This window comes from Branchiostoma belcheri, unplaced genomic scaffold (assembly GCF_001625305.1).
Source record: "Branchiostoma belcheri isolate BF01 breed outbred unplaced genomic scaffold, Haploidv18h27 scaffold6, whole genome shotgun sequence".
Lineage (NCBI taxonomy): Eukaryota > Metazoa > Chordata > Leptocardii > Amphioxiformes > Branchiostomatidae > Branchiostoma > Branchiostoma belcheri.
The window spans coordinates 6,699,908-6,722,175 of NW_017804242.1; the positions used below are offsets into that span (position 1 = coordinate 6,699,908).

The window sequence follows — 22,268 nt, forward strand, 5'->3', positions numbered from 1 at the left end:
AACTACAAGTTGGGTAGACTTGTGTATATAGCACATTGGCAGAATATTAGGCCTGCATGAAACCTGTGATGTATTCAGCAGTCTCATTCAAGGTTGTATATACACATGGAAAATTAACCCTTTCTGAATTTCTGACCTTTGTGTTATCATCCATTGTTCTAGCCAGTCTGAATTTTTTTTCCATCCTTTGAATTTGTTTGATGTAATGCCATGTCGAATCCTTCCCATTAGAAAATTTTTAAAAAATTTTGACCTGTTGAAACACTAAGTCTTAGTCTAGTTTTCCTGTATTTTGTGGGGCAGTTTTTGCTGGTTGACTAAGATTAGTTAATTCGCATTTCTTTCAATATCTTTACACACTAATTTTTGTCAAAGATGACGGATTGTGGGCAAATATTTCTTTGTCATTTAAGACTCATAATCAGCAAAATGGCAGAAAGACAGATGCTGGCTAGAACACTGGTGTTATCCCTAGATTTTGCAACAAAAAAAGCTCTTTAATCCTTTAAATTTGCTTGAGCTGAGAGAGTGACTCCTTGTTCTACCTTTCTTTTTCCTCCAGGATGTTGCAAAGATGGTGGAAACGTTCTTGCCGGCCAACAAGAAACTGTCCGAGGCTGGTTTCACGGCATCTCAGGACAGACTGGTCAACCTGATGATCAAAGGACTCCTGTACGAATCCTGCGTGGAGTTCTGTCAGCAAAAAGCGACAACAGACAGCCCCAACACTCCGATCGAAGACATCATTATCTCCGATATTCTCCAGGGCAGCGCCAGCGACGAGGCGGACCTTAGTCTGTTGTCGTGGTTACAGAGCATCCCGCCGGCCACGTTCACGTGCGCGTTCGAACAGAAGAAACTGAAGCTCCAAGTGGACAAGATCGTGAAGCCGCCACCAGCGCCAATCAGTGAACTCCTTACGCCAGTCATGAACAGAGTCTCGCCGTACCCGACCACGCCCACGAAACGCCCGCGCTCGGCCGACACGTACTCGCACATGACGCAGTCGCTGAACCCGTCCCTCGACGGACTATCGTACGGACTGATGAACCAGACAAAAGAGAGGAAAGAAGCGAAAGCGGAGACGAAGGCGGCGAACATCATGTCACGGTCGTTTGCGGCGTTCCACAGTCCGAGCCGCGGCACGAACGCGGGCTTCATGTCCACCATGTTTGACAACTCTATCCAGGAGGAGGGCTCCAGCGAAACCACATCACCAGACACAAGCGTGTCAGATAAAGGGGAGGAAAAACCACAGGTAAGAAACATCCATGTAGGGATAATCCCTGTCCTTAGTGCTAGAAGGTCATCCATGCCAAGTGAAATGACCAAAATGAACAGACTAAGACCTGTGATATGTCATATCAATTGTTATATTTTGCTATACAATCAAACTTGCCCAAGCGACCATCTGGCCATGATGACTGCTTTCTCTGGTCCTGAAAGTTCTGCTGATACACGCAATCATTAAGTGACTAATACCAAAGCTGTCCACTTGTTTAATGCGACTGAAACAGGCAAAATCGGTGCCACTTACGGCCTAATTCCTGCCTAAAACTATGACCTATGCAAGCCAATTAGAGTGTTAAATTTCATGTATAAGCAAACAAGGTTCAAACACACAAACTGTACTTGTCCTTGGTGCTAGAAAGCTATCCATTGACTGGTAAACTTTTTCCATGCTGCTGAAGTAGAATTGCAGGTTATTAATAAGACACTCTTGTACTCTGCAGCTGTATTTATTTATACACTGTATGTTAAAAATAAGTACCTGATAATAATGGTAATGAAAGACATCCAGGTAATGAGATACACAGTTACTGAGAAGCAACTGGATATAGATTTTGATGATATCCAAGTGTGGTAGATTAGTTTTTGGATGAGAAGTAAAAGCTGTGTTGTATCTGCAGATGTTGATGAAGAGACTTCCCCAGGCCATGGAGTTCAGCCCCCCTCAGCCTCGCAGACAGCCCCACCCCCCCTCACACCCTCACAAACAGGTCAGGCAGACTTACAATATACATTTGTATGTACATTCTTGGGGCTAGTCATTACTCAGTGTGCAAAATACCTGGTTGCCCAGTTGCCCCAGGCAACCAAATTTTACTTGGGGCAACCTATTTTGAACCTAGGTAGCCCAGTGTGCTACCTGAATTTTAAGAATGGACCCCCCCCCAATCATGCCCACTTGGCTTGCACCACTGTATCCGGCAGATGCTTTTTAATTGTAGGTATTAATGGCTACTAGTATTACTAGTATCAGTTAACTAAAGGCTGTTAGAAATATTTTCTAAGGCTTATGTATGTAACATGTCTTAATTTGAGGAAAGTAGTAACTTGTAGGTGGGACAACCTAAAATTCTGATGGTCAACCTAATTTTGTACACTGCATTACTATACCAGGGCTCAAAATCCTTTTTTCTGCATTTCCTTCACTGGTGCAGGCAACATTCAAAATTACCTGCTTCAGACAATTTTATTAGCACTACAGTTTCATGGCTCGAAATACTGGGTGCATGTGCACCTTAGTGCACCCAATTTTTTTCTGTGGGTTCACCAATGCACCCAAAGATTTTCTTAGGTTTAACATAATATTGTAAAGATGTTAAATGTGTAGTAGTCACAGCATCTAAGTGTCAGAAAAAATAATACAATTATTGTTATAGTACTTTTCTTGAAATAAAAGATAATTATAGTTTTTGCTGACATTCTACTTATCTTACATGGTGCACCTAAAATATTTTTTGTGCACCTATTTTTTTAGCTTGGGTGCACCAGTGCTCCTATTCCCAAAAATGAATTTCAAGCCCTGAGTTTCTTTGCCTTTCAGTTCATAAAAAAATGGAATTATTTGAAGAAATTATGTTCTTATATAGTGGCACCACTTTTAAATACAATGTACTAAGTTCTTGTTTATTTCTATGGAAAAAAAATGAAAATGTTTTTAAGTCAGTTACTACACGTTTTAATTTGTGAATTTGATGTCCACAGCCAAACCACCAGGTTAAGAAGAGCCCCAGGGCCAAAGAGATCCCACCCCAACACCCCACCCCACAACAACAACAACAACAACAACAACAACAACAACAACAACCAGCACAACTGACGGGCAGTATGGTAGACTCTCAGCTGGCGTACGAGGAGTTCAGAAGACAGAGAGAGCAGTTCGAGGAGCAACTCAGACAACAGGTACTGGTTTATTCAGACTTTTGGTTTTTCTGCAACACGGTTTATTTATTCAGACACGTATATGTATTGATTATTAGGAAAAAAGAACAAACAAGAGTAAAACACATTGATAAAATATATAATTACAAGGTTGATAACAGAAAAATGAGTATAAACAAGACAAGTTGTTGATCTATCAATTAGGCCACACCAATTTAATTTGTTGGTTCTCGGAATCGCCGCTTCAAAAAATCGCAAAATGAAAAAAAAAAAAAAAATTAATTCTACCCCAAAGCCCCGGACGTGATGAAAGCTCCTTGGTATAGCGTGGCTGGCACCATTTTTCCTGGTAAAAATACAATATTGGTGCCAGTGAAAGGCGTGTCCATTTGTAAGAAAACCCATTAAAAGTCCCCAGATACCGTTATCTTGGCAAAGAAAGCGGTAAATAGCTTATTTTCTTGATGAAACATCGGGCCGCTGGCGTCTTTCTAATCCGAGCCGCCATGTTTCTTTGTTTACTTTAGACTCTCGGCCCAACTCTCGCGAGACTTGATATCCTTATATCATTACCGAGGTCAGGTGACGAGGTATCTTACGTACAAGTGAGCTGAGTGGGCGTTTCAAAATGTTTCCAGAATTGTTGGGGGATTCTGAACTGCAATCTGACTAATTTGGCTAATTTTTGAGGGGAAAATAGAGGAAACAATATTCTAAACAGCCTCAAAGGTGACATTGTTGGCAAAGCTGGTATTTGAAATGAGATTCTCCCTCGTGGCCGAGGCGCGCATTGGCCAAAGAGGTTTGACAATGTGTGACTAATTTTCTACCCTCAGGAAATCTGACTTTGACAAACTTGGCTCTAATTTTCTTCACGGGTCACATGATTAACACTGTGCTAGATTGTTTTGATATAGCTTAACTTTAAAATAGGATAGAAAAGTTTCTTTAAAGGTAAGACATTGTGTTGAAATTTGTCTTACCAAAATTATGAAGCCATTTTTTTGTCTTGATGATGGTCCCTTTCATGTTTTCTACTCTGTATAGTATAAAAGGAGGTGTTTAGTTGAATGAATCCTTTATTATGTACATGAACTTTAATCAATGTAACTACTTCTGACTTACACTTGTATAAGTTGAAAATTGTAAGAAATAGTTCAACATTGTCTTCAAGTTTCATTAGCAGTAACTGTCCAATATTGTCAAACATTATCACTTGACATAAAATTGCCTAATAACTTTATTTATTAGGAAATAAAAGATTTCCTTGCTGCAATTATGAATACCATAATACACATTGTGCCCGCGACGCGCCTGCCGTGTGGCCTCGCTGCACTAGGTCCCCTTATGCTGTGAAAAAATCCTGGTGAGAACCCTACATAGGCTATAAAACAGCAATGTTTTAGCATGTATAGTCATAGCTTTGTTCTCAATCCCTCTTTCCAGCCCTAGCTTTACCATTTGGGCATGTTTTTTTTTTTTTTTTCGCCCTGTCGCTTTACATTTTTCATGAAAAAATCCGAGAACCAACAAATTAAATTGGTGTGGCCTTACGAAAACATACATGTACGTTAATTTTTCTTTTACTTTGATGCAGCTATGTATTTCATTCCTTTTATATGTGAAGGTGGCTGTGTACATTTGTATATATGTGATGTTCCCACTGAATCAAAAGCATTAAATTAAAAAATACAAGGATTTAAAAGTTATTTTTCAAGGTTGTTTCAGTGAGAAATAAATGTTGTAAAAGTTTGCAGTAAATTTAGCATAATGTACTAAGTATCATTTCTTGTTTAGCAATGTTTATGATGTCAAAATTTGAAAATCTTGTTTTTTGCCTACCTTGTTTTATTACTGACTTCCCTGAAATCTCTGAATCTCTGATCTCTTGTTACAGGAGGAACAGCGAGCACAGTTTGCTAAGCAGTTAGAAGATGGTCTGTCCGGACAGAGACCAACAGGACCACACCCACAAACCAACGCTACGACAGCACCAATGGGAGAGTCTCCTCCCTTCACCACACCAAGCAAACAACAAGGTGCACCCTTACGTCATTGATTTTGGTAGAGTTGTTTTCTCACTACCTTCATTTGCTAGAGTTTTTAATTCAGGATTGATCATGAGGTGTTTAAAAACTTATTTTCCTAGAACTGTAAAATTAATACATTGCAATTTGTTACCACCAAGTACCATCCCACTAGAGAAAGCTTTAAACAACATTTACAGTTCACTCATGATCAGTTACTACTCACTGTCCAATTTATCGTTATCGGTCAGATGTACAATGGTTAGGGATACAATGATTGTTCAGAGTAATATAATCAGAAGAGCAATTATTCCAGCTATAAGTGAGTGATTTTACCAGCTGCATAACATATTAGCTTATAATACAGAGGCTGGTATGTTAAATTGTTAATATGCAGAAGGACAGTTATATCAGCTATACAGAAGATGCTGTGTTATTCAGGAAAAATATTTGGAGCCCTGCTATGTCATACTGACTTCTGTTTTGTGTACACTCAGGCTTGTGTACCAGTACCCCCAGACCAGGGGCTGCACCGTCTCAGACCATGCCTACACCCAGCACCATCGGCAAGGCTTCAAGTCCTCATGTAAGCCTCTTCTATGATCATACTATCTTGAAAGTTCATCTGTGTTGGTAGTGGTAGTTACATGTTTAAAGTTAAAACTTTTGATCCAACACAACAAAGTTCTTTGACCTAGAACTTTCGACCAGTCACTCTGGTCTTCATCAGTAGACTGACCCAGTGATCCTTGTCACGTGCAGGGCTTGAAATTCATTTTGGGAATAGGTGCACTGGTGCAGCCAACCTAAAAATTAAGGTGCATTTTTTTTGGTGCACCATTAGAGAACAAAACCTAATTACAGGTCTTACTGCTCCTCTTCTGAGCTTGAATCTGAAATCTGAATTGAATCTGAGCTGACTTCAAAATCTAAATTCACCTCAGGTTTTATCATTTTTCTGACACTTAGATGCCAAGAATATCCTGCATACTATCATACATTTGACATGTACAAAAATACCCACAGAAATATTTGGGTGCACCAGTGCACCTGCAGAAAAAAAAGGGTGCACAGCTTCAATTTTGGGTGCACTAAGGTGCTTAAGTATTTCGAGCCCTGCACATGGCTTCTTTGAAATGTGACATCAACACTGGGTCAAAGCAATGTACATGTATCTGACATGGAACCAGGGCTAGCCCTTTGCAATAGCCACAGGCTAGTTGGGCTGCCCTGGCTGTAAATGTTCAACAATACAATACATACATGTCCTGATAGATAAATAAATAAATAAACACCGTAAGGCCACACCAATTTAATTTCTTGGTACATGGTTAACGGATTCGCCTGCTTCATTTTTTTCTGATTTGGAAAAAAAATATTCAGAATCAAATGCTCATATTTTGCCCCGAACAGTTGAAAACAGTCCTTTTCTTCCTAGTTGTTACAGTTTTTCCATCTTTCAATGCAGTGGTATCATTAAAAGTTCAAAATTCATTGCTTAAATTTTGAACCAGCCTGGTGTGTTGACTTCATGGCTCCTATCGTACCATTTTGGGCCATAATAGGATGCCTAGGCCTTTTTTTATTTTTTTTTGCCCGCCCGCTCCATTATTTTTCTAGAAAAATCCATTAACCAAGAAATTAAATTGGTGTGGCCTAAAGATGAAAAAACATGTTTTTATGGTTCGATCTCCTTCATCGTCTTTTAAATTTTTCTCGTTTTCTGCCGTAGACCAGTCCGCGGCCCGTTGGCCCGGTTACGAGATCTCTGGAACAGACGTTCAACAAGATGTCTGTACAGGACGGCGCGCCTGTGGTGGACGGTCACACGCCCAGACTGTCCCACAGCTCGTCTAGTACGTCCAGCGGTGACACTCCCGCCAAGACAAGACAGAGTCACATCATGGTGAGTAGGTTTTATTGATCTCTCATTACCTACATGAACAATGGAGGTATTGTTTTTGGCGTGTCTGTCTGTGTGTCTGTGTGTCTGTCTGTGTGTGTTTCCGCAACTTTGTGGTCAGCATAACTTCAGAACGCCTTTATGGATTGTGATGATATTTGGTATGTTGGTAAGTCTTGGAAAGACAAAGGTCAAGGTCAAATATGGGCCTACTGGTGGATGACCTTGGTACTGCAGCAGAATTTCCGGTTTTTGTATCTTTTGTCCTGAACATGCTATGGTCTTGAATTTTTGGTGACAGATAGCTTTTCCTGTCAGGAATAAGTGGTTTGGGTTTGGTCCCCCTAGCAGCTTGTTCTGGAACTGCAGGGGACTTTCTGGCGAAACATTTAAAAGCCAATAAGTATGAAGTATGACAAAGCAAACCCATATTTTATGGAGGTATGAGATCTCGGAACTCTTGTTATCTCATCTATCCCTATAAGAATTGGTATACATGTCATGTAAATAAGTCAAACTCAGTGATGAACCAGGATGAGGGGGGATACAGACTTAGCCATGCTTGGGATTGTGGTTTTCTGGTTTTGAACTGCCAGTGGATGTCATTTTCAGCACCAAGGACAGGAATGCAGACAGCTGTAACAAGATCTTTTTTTCGCTTAAAGTATGCTACAAAGTACTGTCTCATGCAGATAATCATAGTCTTCACATCTTTTAGTATAGCTTTTGACTTACACTTTCTTGTCTATACTTATTTATTTATTTGCTTATTAGAATATAAATTTTTTGTTTCTTTCTGGTGCACTTGGTCCCTGATTTCCCCTCCCCCCCCCACAAACACATGCACAGTGTTCACATAACTGTTTATTCTTGTTACATTTTATACAACAGCTAAATTGATTATTTTGGATTGTTGCATATATACCTAATACTGTAGCTGTACTGACACCTGTGATGTTGCAGAGTGTCTCAATACATTTTTTAATCTCAGCCATTATGTCCTAATCAGCATGAAAGTTCATCTGAGTTGGTAAATTACATAATTTTTTTATGAAAAACTTAAAAGTTAAACTGTTCTCCAACTCAAAATTTGACTCACCGGAATTTTCGACTGAATCACTCAGTCTTCCTCAGCTATCTGAGCCAAATGCTGTGGACACGTGATCATCAGCAAAGGGTCAAAGGTTGTCTGAAGTCGATATCGCCCCCCGTCCCAGTTGAGCGATGGTTGAAGTGCCCTGATGTATATGGCCTCTTTTATGCCTCTCTTGAAGTAATCCTGTTCGGTATCCAAGATTCTGGCCCCCTCTAGATCCACTGTGTGTCCCGGTGATTCTATGTGGATGTGCTGTGACACCTCAGATGCAACAGAACTTGTTCGTCTATGTTCTAGAAACCTGGTTTTTAGTGAGCGCTCAGTTTCCCCGATATAAGTTTCCCGACAGGGGCCTCTGTTAGTGTTTCCCAGGCAACTTATGTGGTACATAACCCCACATTTGTCTTCCTTGGGAGTTTTGTCCTAAGGTGCCAACATTGTGTCCTAAGTTTGTACTCTGTGTAAATTCAAAGCCCGCTGTTGATGAAATGTTAGTGACTTTACAGTTGGCATTCTTCCTAGTACAGAAATGCTATTTTCATCCGTCATATTAAGCTTGATATTTAGCTCCAAAGGAAAGTCATCTCCTAAAATGTCTAGAACAGATCCCTTATCTATAATATGATAAGTGTTAATGTCATTTTACCTGTCTTGATATTTAGTTCCAAAAAGAAAGTCATTTCCTAAAATGTCTGGAACAAATCCCTGATGTGTAATATATGGAATGCTCTTTTCAATCATAGAACTGGCTATTTGCCAATCTTATATGTTAGGTGTTATATCAAGCCTTGAAATTAACTTTTCTTCCTATTGTCCCAGTACTACTGTCCCGAAAATAAATTTCAATTGTCCCGAAGTGAGGATGAACTGTCCCAACCTGTTTTTGAGAAGTATTATTGACTTCAACTTGAAATCAACTTTATTTTGCTTATGTTCACTCCCAGGCGCACTATACTTGCAGAGTAGACAGGAAATTTGGGGAGACTTTTCCAGATCCAAAAGCCGGGACGTGTGTCTGATAGACATAAGAAGGGCTGACATTCTGATGTTGATTATTTTTCTATTGTCCCAAAAATGTCTCAAAGTGTCTTTTTAGTTGTCCCAGCCTAAACTTTAGTGGTCGGTGGCCATTGGACCACCTTTAATTTTGAGCCCTGTGTTATACATGTAGCATAATATATCTGCTCATATGAGTATTATACTCTACATATTGGCTGTAATAATGATTTATTGAAAATGGTGAATACTGAAATGTATAGAACATTACATATTAATAACTGCAAAGAAGAGGTGAAATGATATGTTATGATTTTGATCACTGTAATTGAATACATATGATTACAATACACATTATACATTTTGGTTACACTGCTATTACCAGCCAGATTTTTTATGATCCTTATACCAAACGATTCCCGGGCCTACATCAGATGACTTATTATTATTTGTCAATATTTTTTTTTATTCTTTTGTATTAGGCCACACCAATTTAATTTCTTGGTTAACGGATTTTTCTAGAAAAATAATGGAGCGGGCGGGCGAAAAAAAATAAAAACAGGCCTAGGCATCCTATTATGGCCCAAAATGATACAATAGTAGCCATGAATTCAACACACCAGGCTGGTTCAAAATTTAAACAATGAATTTTGAACCTATAATGATGCCACTGCATTGAAATGTGGAATGAATGTAACAAGTAGTAAGGAAAAGTCTGTTTTCAACTGTTCAGGGCAAAATATGAGCATTTTGCAGTTGATTCTGAATTTTTATTTTTCTTTGCAAATCAGAAAAAAATGAAGCGGCGAATCCGTTAACCAAGAAATTAAATTGGTGTGGCCTTATTGTTTTATTAATATTATTTTCAGTCATCCATTTTGGCCAGATATTTGTTTATTTTCAATTGCCCCATTGATACTGGGCCGAACTCTGAGAGCAATAAATTAATTGTTATTTTGCATGTTTGTGCACGATATGTAAAGTACTGCTTATAAAAATAACATATGGCTAATTTTTGCTTCTTTGCCAGCAATGGCCCCCCTCCCCCTCCTGCTATAGGTGGTGAAAAAAAATTGCACATTCAATATATTTCTAAGTGCAAATCTTGAAAATCATGTGCATTTAGTACATTGCACGTAAGTATTTCGAGCCCTGGATTACTTGAACATAACTACGTATTCTACAAGATGTGTATTAATGATGGCTTGTCTCGGAATAGGAGAAAAGGCTAATTTGTCTCCTTAAAGATCAGACAAGTTGAAGACTCCAGAAAAGGGTTTGTTTGATTGGCTGAAATTGGACCTGCACAGTTTGGGCACAGAGAGGAGGTCACTTCTGACAGCTGGAGTTCCCTAGCCCAGCCGAAAATCTGCCAAACGATCAATCGTCATGTCCCTGCACGGATGGGTTTGGGGCCTTGACAAGGTTGTTGTAGCCCTGCACATAATATAGTGGTGAAGTTCAAAATGACTGCAGTTATAATAACAAATAGTGCTGTGTACCGGTTGGCTTGGACCGGTTTTGGACTTGTAAAAATGTTTAGGTTCAAGTCCAAAAAAAAACTTAAAGTCATTAACCAAGTCCGGACTTATTACAAAAAAATACATGTACATGTCATACACCCCTTTTCTTCCAAACCACCTAAAACCTTCCATAGATTGCAAAATCTGTGCTGCAAAATGAAGAAAACATTGCCATTGGGCATTGTCAAGTGTCAGCCTCCATGTTATGTGGCCACAGACAACATTGCAAGGCTGCCAACATGCAATTTTGTATATGCCATGGGTTAATGTCTTGACTTACGAGTCCGGAACTGAACCTAAACCTCTGGACTCGAATCCGGACCTGAACTTAAATGTGGGTTTAGGTACACTACACTAATGAAAAATACTAACTTCTTTATACATTTTGTAGTCGACTGTTTTTGTACAATGTCATGATTTTTTAAAAAATACAATGGCTCCTGTAGTTTACAATCTGCACATTCAGGTATATATAAAAATACAATCAAATTAACATTTTTATTTCCTTGATAAATGTGGTCAGTTAAAAATCACTTTACAGTGCTCAGGTTTTTATCTTGTTTTCAAGGCAGTATAATGGCCCCTGCTTTTTTTTCCAAGTTTTTTAAGTTGCCCACTCCAGTTTTTAAAATACTCTACGTTCTACATGTAGTTCAACTTTTTTATGTCATTGATATATACATGTAGAATACTGTATAATGTATTATATGCATATAGATGTAATTGTATGATACAGTGTCATACAGGACTAAAATTTTCAGCTCAAAATGTTGTGTGTCACACTGAAGTACAATGTACTTATCAAATTATGACAATTTGGGGTTGACACGGCTCTCTGTATCTAATTATCTTGAATAATTTATGACAAAACATAAGTGCTCCAAAATTTTAGAAGTGTAAATGCGCGCACTCACTGTCTCTTAGCTTAAAAACGCATCCAGTGCAGTTTTTAGGGCGTGGAAACACAATTTTTCAAAGCCCAATTATTCTAGCCATTTATCTACATACTGAGTTAAAACCACACTATCCCAATGTATATTTCATGGAGAAAAAATACCCAAAATTCTGGCGGAAAAATTGTTACTGGAAGGGCCCTTGGGTGATTTTTTGGGTACCACCCATAAAATAAAGGGACTCATATCTTGATGCTTGTTTCTGCAGTTTTAAATACCCAAAGGTTGAAATACTGATTGAAATGTGCTAAATAGATGTGAAGCAGTATGTGTCAATATCATACAGAGTGCCTTATTGAAGTTATTCAGAATATTTCCAGTTTTGCTGCTCTAAAATCACTCTGGATGCCTTTAAATAAAAACCTCAACGTCTTTTTGGTTGACTGAGGTAATGTAGCATGAGTGGGAATCCTTGTAGGAAACATGTCATGTTGATGAAGACATCACTGGTCTGTGTCATTTCAATTAGTGATGGGAGATTGCACAGCTATGTATGGCTGGGTATAAATACAACACACGTATGGTTTGGGCAGTATCAAATCTGTTAGTGTACATCATTTTAGGTATAAAAGGGAGTTTCTTTCTTGCCACAAAGTACTGTCTTATGCAGATTATCATAGTCTTCACATCCTTGCATGTTATCATTTCAATTTACTCATCTATTTATTTATTAAATGTTAATTTTTTGTTTGTTTACATTTTAGGTACTGATTGCTTCCAGGGTTCTCACCAGGATTTTTTCATATCATAGGGGTCAGGTACAGAAAAGCAATTTTCGTGGCGCAAATCGCGCATTGAGCCGAAATATTTTGAAACTCATAACCCCCTGAGACACTATTTCTTGTTTAATGTGGAACAGATTTTGTGAGGTTAAGGTTTTCCCTTTGCTATAGCTTCATTCTAAAGTTATATTTTAATTTTTTGCAAGATTTATGAAGGTTCTCCCTCCCAAAACACCCCTATGCTGGTTGAAAGACAGCATAGGGGTCAAAATTATGGCATAGTCAGTCTTACTATAAATACAAAAATGATGGTTTTAACTAGGAAAAAATTCCTCAAAATTTGCACCTAAAAATGCAGGAAGTAGTGTCTGAGAGCATTATGAATTTCACCCCCCCCCAAAAAAAAAGCTTGCGCACTGCATACAATAAAAAAACATGGACACCCAACAAAAAAATCCTAGCTAAAAGCCTGGTGTGAACTGAGGTGTGAAGTAAATGATGGGAGTAACGAGGAGGTTTGTCATTTTGTGCCGCTCTGAAGAGTCCAATCCCCCGAACAGATGGCCTTTGACACGCGTTGTTTTCCCTCAGGTTACACAGACCATTACAGACACTTGTTCAACAGATTGAAAAATTGTGTTCTATCGAAGGATCGTTTCAACTTACTGTTCTGTCACAAAGCGAAATTGCTTCTTTCTTTTTTTTTTGCTGATTTAGTATTTAGGATTCGCCTCTTCATTTTTTTTCTGATTTGCAAAAAAAAAAAAAGATTCTGGTTCTGAATAAAAAATCTGAATCAAAAATGCCCGTATTTTACCCCAAACAGTTAAGGAAAGTCCTTCCTGGTTGTTACAATTTTTCCATCTATCTATCGGTAGTGGTTTGATCAAAAGTTCAAAATTCATTGTTTGAATATTGACCCAGCCTTTTGTGTTGAATTCATGGCTCCTATCGCTACGGTAGCATTTGGGGCTATGATAGGATGCCTAGACCTGTTTTTATTTTTTATTTTTTGCCCTGTGGCTTCATATTTCTATGAGTTCTGCAAACTATGAGTTGATTCAGAACCAGAATTTATTTATTTATTTTTTTTTAGTCATAAAAAAATGAAGAGGTGAATCTGAGAACCAACAAATTAAATTGGTGTGGCCTTAAATGCCTCAATTTTCCACAAAAATCTGAAAACTCAAAGTTTATGGATAGTCATGAGAAAAGACGTCATATCAACATGTCAAACTTATGAGCTTTTCCAAATTCCCCTAGCAGCTGGCTTCTAAAACTGTGTTTTCCACCAGGACTGAAATTCAGGCATTTCATGCTCAACAGATCAAGAACTTGTCATCATTTTTACTGGGTAGGGACCATTTCCAGCCTATAATAAAGTTCAACAAAACTGAATTGATGTGGCTTCAATAGTCCAGACGAATGACTTGAAGTAAAAGTTGAATTTTTCATAGCGAGGGAAGAATTATTGCACAAGTGAACATTAATTTTGTGCTTTGGGGATTTTGTTTGGCAGGAGCCCATTTTTGAGATGCTGTAATTATGTCTACCGAAGGAAAATTGTTTTTGCTCAGTTTCTTCCACTTCTTCTTCTCCAAACAGTGACCTCTGACCTGACCAATGACATGATTTGTTGATGTCTGTCACCATGGAGCCTGGTGTTGGGTTACATAATGTTGCAATTTCATGGTCTGCTCTGCTCCTGTCACCATATAGTACATGTGAATGTGTTTGAGAATTGGTTGAGTCACAAGTAAATTGTGGTCATGTAATGTGCGAATTATGGCAAGTTGAAATTTATACATTGTTGAAGTCCTACAAAATGTATGCACATGTACATATACTAGTATTTGAGTTATCCTGTTTATAAACTATAAAAAAAAATCACACATTGATTCAATCATTAATTTTCACAATTTCTTTTTATGATCCATCTTATAATCTGTATTAGATAATATTATTCACATCACAAGGAGCTTGAAGCAAGTAAACCTAAGGAATTACTGTCATTAATATAATCTAAATCTAAGCTACGTGTAGCTACCCAATCATATTTTCATTTCCCCAACCAAATCACAGCTAAAACATGTATGTGCGACCAAACCAGTCACACTCACAGGCCCTGCTATCATGTAGGATTGTAAGTGCAATTCTCTGTGTCTTTGCTGTCTTGGAGGTTTATCTCGGACAACCCGAACAGCGCAGCATCGCTAGCTGTACGTCTACTTTCTAGGCTTTGTCTGTCATTTCTATAGACTGTCTCACTACTGGTAGAGACCACCTCAGTTCTGGTCAGCAACCGGGTATTGCTGGGCGTGCTTTCTTGAAAGTGTGTCGAATGGCGATACACCATTTCATTACTGGCTGAGAAGACTTTGTTATCGGTCTGTATGTTTTCACTGGTAGCGTTCGGAGCAGCTTCTGCACTCATTGGAGTGTACGTCGTTTCACCACTGTTTGTGTTTAGCACAGGTGTAGCCGTTTCTCCAACATCAGTTTCCCTTTGGTTACTGTTCTGTATTTTGAATGTGTGCATTTGACCAAGTGTAGTTTGCGAGCAGCTTGTTACGTCAAATGCTACCGATACCCCGGACGCAGAGTGGCGTGTTGTTTCGCTCGGTTCTGCCTCCATTTCGTGACAGTCCGGGTCGTCGTGTTGGTCCTTCGCAGCTTCCACGGCGATGTTCGCTAAACTCGTCTCCGCGTACGGTTCCACACCCGTGCAGCCCAGTTCGTTAGGAATCGTCTCGTACCTGCTGACCTCGTTACAATATTGATGCTCGATCCTTGCCTCAACAATCTGCCGCACTGAATTTAGGTCATCCTTTATACACGAGTACGAGTTTTCCATACGCCTAGGACGTTGGCTTTCACATCCCTGGTTTGCCAGAGTGATATTTGCCAAACTTGTTTCATGGTACGGCTGAATCCTTTCACGGTTCTCGCTTGGTGCGTTTTCGTCCAAGCCGAGCTGCTGTGGGCTTGTGCCGATTCCCAATGCCTGATGGCGCATTATTATAGCATGCCCACGTTGATTGCAACGTTGTCTAGCAGACAGAAACAACCTGAACAACACCGTCAGGGATAAAATAACCAAAGCAGCAACAAAAAATTGTTTGCCTCTGCTCGTTTGAACTTTCTTTTCCCTCTGCCGAATAGTAGACACTGAACCGTATAGAGTAGAATTAGTTGGAAAGGCGCTGTACCTTGCCGATGTTCCTTGGGTGCCAGTCAGCTGCCTGTAAGCTAACGTCTGCCTTTCTGGCTCACTTACAAGACTGTTCTGCACCGTGGTCGAGCCGCAAAGGACCGTCAGTACTTCAGTTACCTGCCGACCTTCCACGTGCTTAGGGCTGGCACATCTGAACGTATTGTGTTCCTCGGGGCTGTCCATGGCCTGCAGTAATTGGAGGTAGAGGGCGCTGTAGGGGCATTCAGGACAACAGTCCCTGAAGGCTGACGCTGGTGCATGTGGTACTAGATCTTCAGGCTTTCCACACGTCTGAACGCACTGCGACAAACACTGCAACTCGTCGTGTAACCAGCACAGGTGCGGGTCACAGCGGGCAGGGTTCTCGTCAATACTTACCTCCGCCGACAGACACGTGGGAAACAAAAAGGACTCCTTCCGAAAAGTGGAGATTCTGTTCCGAGACAGACTGATGAAGATGATACTCGGCATCGCGTCAGCGTGAAAGCTTCCGGAGACGTGAACAATCCGGTTGTTGGACAGGTCGAGGTCTTCTAAACATGGGGCTTTGAACCAATGCCAGAGAATGGTTTGGATCAAATTACTACTCAAGTCAAGCAACTCCACCCTTGGTAAGGGGGGCATGTTTGAGATGTCAGTGATGTTGTTCTCGGGAAGAACAATCTCTGTTTCATTCTTGAAGGTTAAGTTCGGAAATGTGAGGAGCTTGCACTTGATGCAAGTGTAAAAAACGGGGTTGCCATCGCTGAATCCCCTTGTATCACAATTTGCCGATACGATGCCCAGAACGGGTAAAGACAAAAGAAATAGGACTATTGCTGACATACTGACTTACATGTAGATATATAATTATACAATGTGTGTTAGAGACGATTATGTTTCTATCGATTACACAAACAGCCAAGATTTACTAAACATGAGTCACCAAACAGATCCGGGAAAGGAAATTGACTGGACAAGGCAAAACCAACCTCTAGCATTACCAGACAAATAGCTTAAGTACAACTACAAAATTAAAACTTTAAACACTGGTCAGTTTAAATTGGGAAGTTCAGTTTCCCGATTTCGAGGCGGCCATCTTGGTGATCCAATTTTCTAACTATTTTTCTACTCAAGATACAGTTCACTTTTACATGTCATTGGAAAGAGCATGATTTCCCCTGCATCATGATGTCTTTAATTTGGTCATAACATGTAACATTATGAAGATATTCCGTTTTGAAAGTTGCCCAACCCAGTGGTCTATTGGCTGGTCCATATGAACAGTACACAGACCACCCTTGGTTATGGATAGGCCACAGTGGTCTACCAGTAACCCACTCCAATGCTAATGACATATAATTGGCCATTCCACCCTGTAAAAAACACTCGCATAATGAGTTATCACACTTTGCTTGTCAGTGTAATTAGCACATGTCTGACAGTTTTACCAGTGGAATGACTCATTTGCATGGCCCTTCGGCCTTCATCAAGTCCAGTGGCCTAAGTACATGTATTAGTCCAGTGGCCTAAACGATGATTGCAAATTAAATGCATCAAGTATAAAATCTGGAAGTAAAGGGAACGAGAGAAGTATTCATGATTTGATTAATTTTTGTATTAATCAGGTCACAGTTTTACATTATTTCACTTCAGTAATCTTGACTTTTGAACATCTGCAAATCTGCAAACTAAGAAAGAAAAGGTATAATTGATCTTCTCAGTTGTAAATGCTAAATGTTAGTGACAGTGTTTTGGGATAGATTTTTGCACACCAATATCATTTTACTCCCTCATCATATATTCTTACTTAATAAAGACCTTTACGGCAGTCTTTGGGGATTTTTAGAATGCGTATTTGGGAGTTTTCAGAAAAATGCTTTGATGTTAAGGCTATAAATGCTTTTACTCCTAAGTTGTGGATTTGTTTGTGGTTTTGAGGCTACTTTGGCCACTATGATTTTAACCTTTTGAGCTGTTTTTGCACTTCAACGACTGTTGCTGGTCAAGTATTAGCATTGAGGCTGTATATATAACTTATCAGCAGTTTCAGGATTGATCCTTCCTTCCTTGCTCGACCCATGAATCTAACATTTTCATTGACCCATGCAACTTTGGTCATTGATAAAAACAATGTAACAGAGTTTCAGGTAGATAATTTACATAAACACCCATACAAAAAGAGCTCAATTGTGAAGACAAGCCTTGAATAACAATGGCCAATATTTTCTTTGTTTTCTTGTTGCTGGTAATAATCTCATTCAAGCAGGCTAACTTTGCAAAAAATTTACAAAAGCTGTACAGTTCAGTTCTCTATGCCTTACTGTTGCTGGACAATTTGATCTTTTTAACCTCCTTGGTTTGTCATGCCAGATTTAAAGAGTTTGGTTTCATCTTCACTGTATGTTTGACGTTAAACAAATCTTAGTAGGTTTCAGTTTATAGGAACCTCCTTTATTAGCTGCAGTCGAAATGAATTTGAAACACGGGTCAAGTAGAAAGAGACTACTAGTAATATTCCTGCTGGTCCCCAGGTGGGAATCAAACCTAATAAATTATGCCATCTATATGGCACCAGGATTACCAGCTTACGAACCCAGTGCTCCAACCAAGGAGCTTAATTATAACATCCTTGGGAATTTTTAGAATTTGTATCTTTGGGAGTTTTCAGAAAAAATGCTTTGATGTTAGCTAACACTTTAAGTCCTAAGTTGTGGACTTGTTTGTGGTTTTGAGGCTATTTCGGCCATTATACTTTATAGAACAGTGTAACCTCCTTCATAGTAACTTGGCTGAGTTGTTTTTTTTTGCACTACATTGATGACTAATGTCAACTGTTAGCATTCACAGTGGCTAACTTATATTTTATCAATACTCTCATTGATCGAAAGTCTCCTCCCTTGCTGGACCTAGCCTCCATATGTAGCATGCCAAAAACTGTGGGTTTGGGGGGTCTTCAGGGTCTTTGGGAGCTTTCATGTGCTATTTTCTGATTGCATAATTATAGACAACATAGCCGGCCTGGTTTAACTGGGCTAATCAGAAAACAGCCGAAGACCACCAAACCCCCAGTTCTATAAGCCTGCTACGAAGGCTATACTGGACCCATGAATCTAACATTTTGTTTTACCTAATATAGTATATGCATAGCATAGAAAAAAATGCAACTTTGTTCATTCAAGGACATTCTTGTAGAACGTCCTTGGCTCATTCAATTTGATAAAAACAATGTAACAGAGCTGAAGAGGAGCTGTACATTGTTAAAACAAACCTTGAATAACAATGGCCCATAATTTGTTTCCTTGTTGTTGCTTGCTGGTAATCACATTCAAGTAAACCTCCATTATTAGCACATAGGTGAATAGGATTTGAAACACAAAGGGCAAGCAGAAAGACCCACAACACTAGTACTGATGCTCCATCTTACGAACTGATTGCACCAAAAGGTCCAGGACCAGTCAGCGTTGATAAAGAGCATGTGACCTATTTTTGTTGAAGGGGTTAGGAAAATTCTAAAATGATTCAGTAATCTAACCTTTTCTTACTATTTTTAATTGGTATAGGGTAATATATAGAGTGAGTGTGAGATGGCGTCGTATACACCAGAATGTGGCCAATATTTTAGGAGCTAGCTGCAGCTGCCCTCAGCCTGCTAGGGGCTTTTATGAGGTCTCATCAGAATCAGATGTATCATTGGTGTTTGAAACAAGTGAAGATATAATGTAACCTCCGTGTTTAAAACAAACTGATAACCTCCTTGCTAAAAACATCCTTGATAAAATAAAAGAGGGTACAATCAGTAACAAAATAGCATATTGATTAGACTAGTCTACATTTTGACAATAACCTATCAGGTTTGACTTTGTTTTTGGAGACAGAGGTATCCCCCTGAATGCACACAGTACATGTACTTAACTTTTTAGCCGTATTTTCAGGACCTATAAAACCCTTGAAGTTATAATCAGCACTGCTTCACCCTGCAAGTACCTTTAGTTGGTTTGCTAAAATACAGTTAATACTATTGTTTTGCAACAATCTTGGACCAGCATTTGATTTGATAACTTCTGACAGCAAAAGTGTCCATGGGTTTTTTTCTCCATAGAAAAACAACAACCCATAAAACCCTCAGGATTTTTGTACTACTGTATCATGGCTAACTGTGATGGTAGTTTGTAAACTTATGCTGATGTCATTATTGTCATAACTGGGTCCCGGCCAGGAAGTCTTATGGAATGAAAAGTATGATCATATAAAAGACAACAAAGCACATGCAAAAAAACTTGAAAAAAATAATGGGAACTGTTTGCCAAATGTGTATCTTCTTGTTGATTTTTCGTTAATCAAAACAGCCCGGCCCCAGTTTGGAAATGTGACCTCAGCATAAGCATGGAGTTGAAAGACGGACCTCCATGGCATACATTGTAAGGCAATGGATATGGGCTTATCAGATGTGTATTCATTTTGTGTCAACAAAAACTGACTGAAAGAAAGGTTTTTGGTAGTAGGTGCACTCAGCTCTCTTCTAAATACTATAAGAAAAGGTTTCCCTGGAAATGACATTGTATCTAGTATTTTCATTAAAGACCATTGAAATTGAAGGAACAGATTATACTATGCCTGAGGTATGGGACAAGGTCCGACACACATTACATGTGTATGGGATTATCAGTAATGTGTTACGAATCCTTTAATTATTCGTGACCACCATCCTTTTGTCACTCACCTACCTACTATTGTATTATCATTTGTGTGTCACTGATACTATTATCATTCCTGAGCCAATGTATTTGCATAATCTTAGTCAAAAGCCAGTTTTCCGAGTGCAGTCATTCTGGGATTGATGTGCAAGCCACAAAAAGGAGGTTTAAAATCAAATTTTGAATTTTAAATCTCCTTGGCCAGACAAATAACAACAATATTGTCAGCACTCAGGACACAAGCTGATCAGCAGTTCTCAAAAGCAGCAAAATTGTCTTGCAATGGTCTACAGATTTGAGCAAAAATAGTACAAGCTTGGGAAGAAAACAAAAGTCTTAACACCTTAGCTAGAGATCTTCTGACAGAATGCCATTCACTTAGCGTGAATTTCCTAAGACGATGTGGATCATTCCATTATCTACAGGGACAGTCTTATAGTCAGTCAACTTTTGTAGGCAAAATTCCCAAACATACTGACATTTGAGGAAAGTAAACAAAAATGCAATGAACGTATGTCTGAATCAATCAGCTATGTCAACTTCTTGAGAAGGGAATCTGTTTTGGTTACTAGAAGATTCCTTCAACAGTGACATGTTTGAAGGGTAAAGATACTGACCTCCAAACTTTCGATGACTATCAGTAATATATATAATATATATAAATACATGAATAGAAAAATGAACATGCTAGGTGATAGGCAAACAGTTAGCAGGACTTGAAAACTCCTTTTTTTGTGTATAAAGTTACTTAGTCTTTTCTGTGTAGTAACATAAAATTACCTGCACCCTACAAATTTAACTTCTTACAGTCTGTTCTAACTACTAAGTGGCCCCTACCTGAAAGGGATAACAATCCCATTTTGAATGATAATTGCTCAATCAGACTGTATTTCACACCAACTGGCAGAGTGTGGTTGGGCCATGGTGGACTAGGGTTAGCCCAGTGGCCTATGAACCTTGGTCGATTTACATTTTTCACACCTTTTCGTTCAAATTTGTAGGCCACTGGCCTGAGCTAGTTCACATGGGCTAGGTGATTTGAGGTGTGAAGCCCAGTGGGGGCCAGTGGTAGGCCACTATTGTTGTTGTGGCAGGCCACTATTGTTGTTTGTACAGGCCAAGTGGTTTAATTGCAGCCCATTGATGGGCTATCAACAGACCACATGGTCTAGTGCATTTTCAATCAAACATATCTAATCCTATGAACATCACTGACTAATAATTTTTACATGACTACTGTCATGGTGAAGAGAGCTTTCAGATGATACCATTCTTGTAGGCAAAAATTTGATATTTCTGAGGATTCCCGATTGCCTCTGTTTTTCCCAATTTAAATTGACCAGTGTTTTTATATAACGGGAGGGCTCCTAATTCCGACCTATGTTCCATGCAAACGCACCTACCTTTCGTATTAGTTTGTCTCACCAAAAACCCGCGCAACACGAGCTTTAATATTTACAGATAAAGATAACAACAATTAAAGCTGTACAGCTGTGTATTTCACTTCAGTGTAGCGCCTTGCACCCAAGCGTGATGGTTTGCGAAACGTACGGCAGGTTTTTCGTCATTTTGCCAGTGGAACGTTCTATCGCAAAAGGGGTGCCCTAATTCCGACCTAGTGTTTAACGAAGGTCAATCTCATGAGAGACTTTAGTATTTAAAATACACAAATTATGACTAAAACAATCTACAACTATTTTTCTGTCCCAAACAAGTAATCTTTTCACCATTACGCGACTTGCTCCAAAGTGGCTGTTTCAAAATCAAAGCTGCGTTTTTTAAGACGCTCGTCAACCCCCGAACAAGCGTCGAATTCAAACAGATTTTTCACTCGTTATCGGAGCGTGCAAACTGGACCAAACTTTGTGAGATTACCGATATCAACAGAAAAACTTTGTCCATTCTTGTGGTTATTTTTAGGCACATGCTCCCATGCATAGCGCGGCGACAATGATTTTTCAAACTAGTACGGAATTAGGGGTAGGTCGGA

At 39.2% G+C, this 22,268-nt stretch overlaps 1 protein-coding gene across 4 annotated transcripts in view; it reads left to right on the forward strand.

Moving 5' to 3' along the window:
• Positions 1–22,268, forward strand: part of LOC109482607 (WD repeat-containing protein 47-like) — a 49,443-nt gene that overhangs the window by 14,592 nt on the left and 12,583 nt on the right. For all 4 annotated transcript variants that reach the window (XM_019785402.1, XM_019785400.1, XM_019785403.1 and 1 more), the window contains exons 5-10: positions 563–1,258; positions 1,911–2,000; positions 2,992–3,189; positions 5,066–5,207; positions 5,693–5,781; positions 6,928–7,101. In XM_019785402.1, the coding sequence (XP_019640961.1) occupies positions 563–1,258; positions 1,911–2,000; positions 2,992–3,189; positions 5,066–5,207; positions 5,693–5,781; positions 6,928–7,101 (1,389 nt within the window). The remainder of the gene's footprint in view (positions 1–562; positions 1,259–1,910; positions 2,001–2,991; positions 3,190–5,065; positions 5,208–5,692; positions 5,782–6,927; positions 7,102–22,268) is intronic.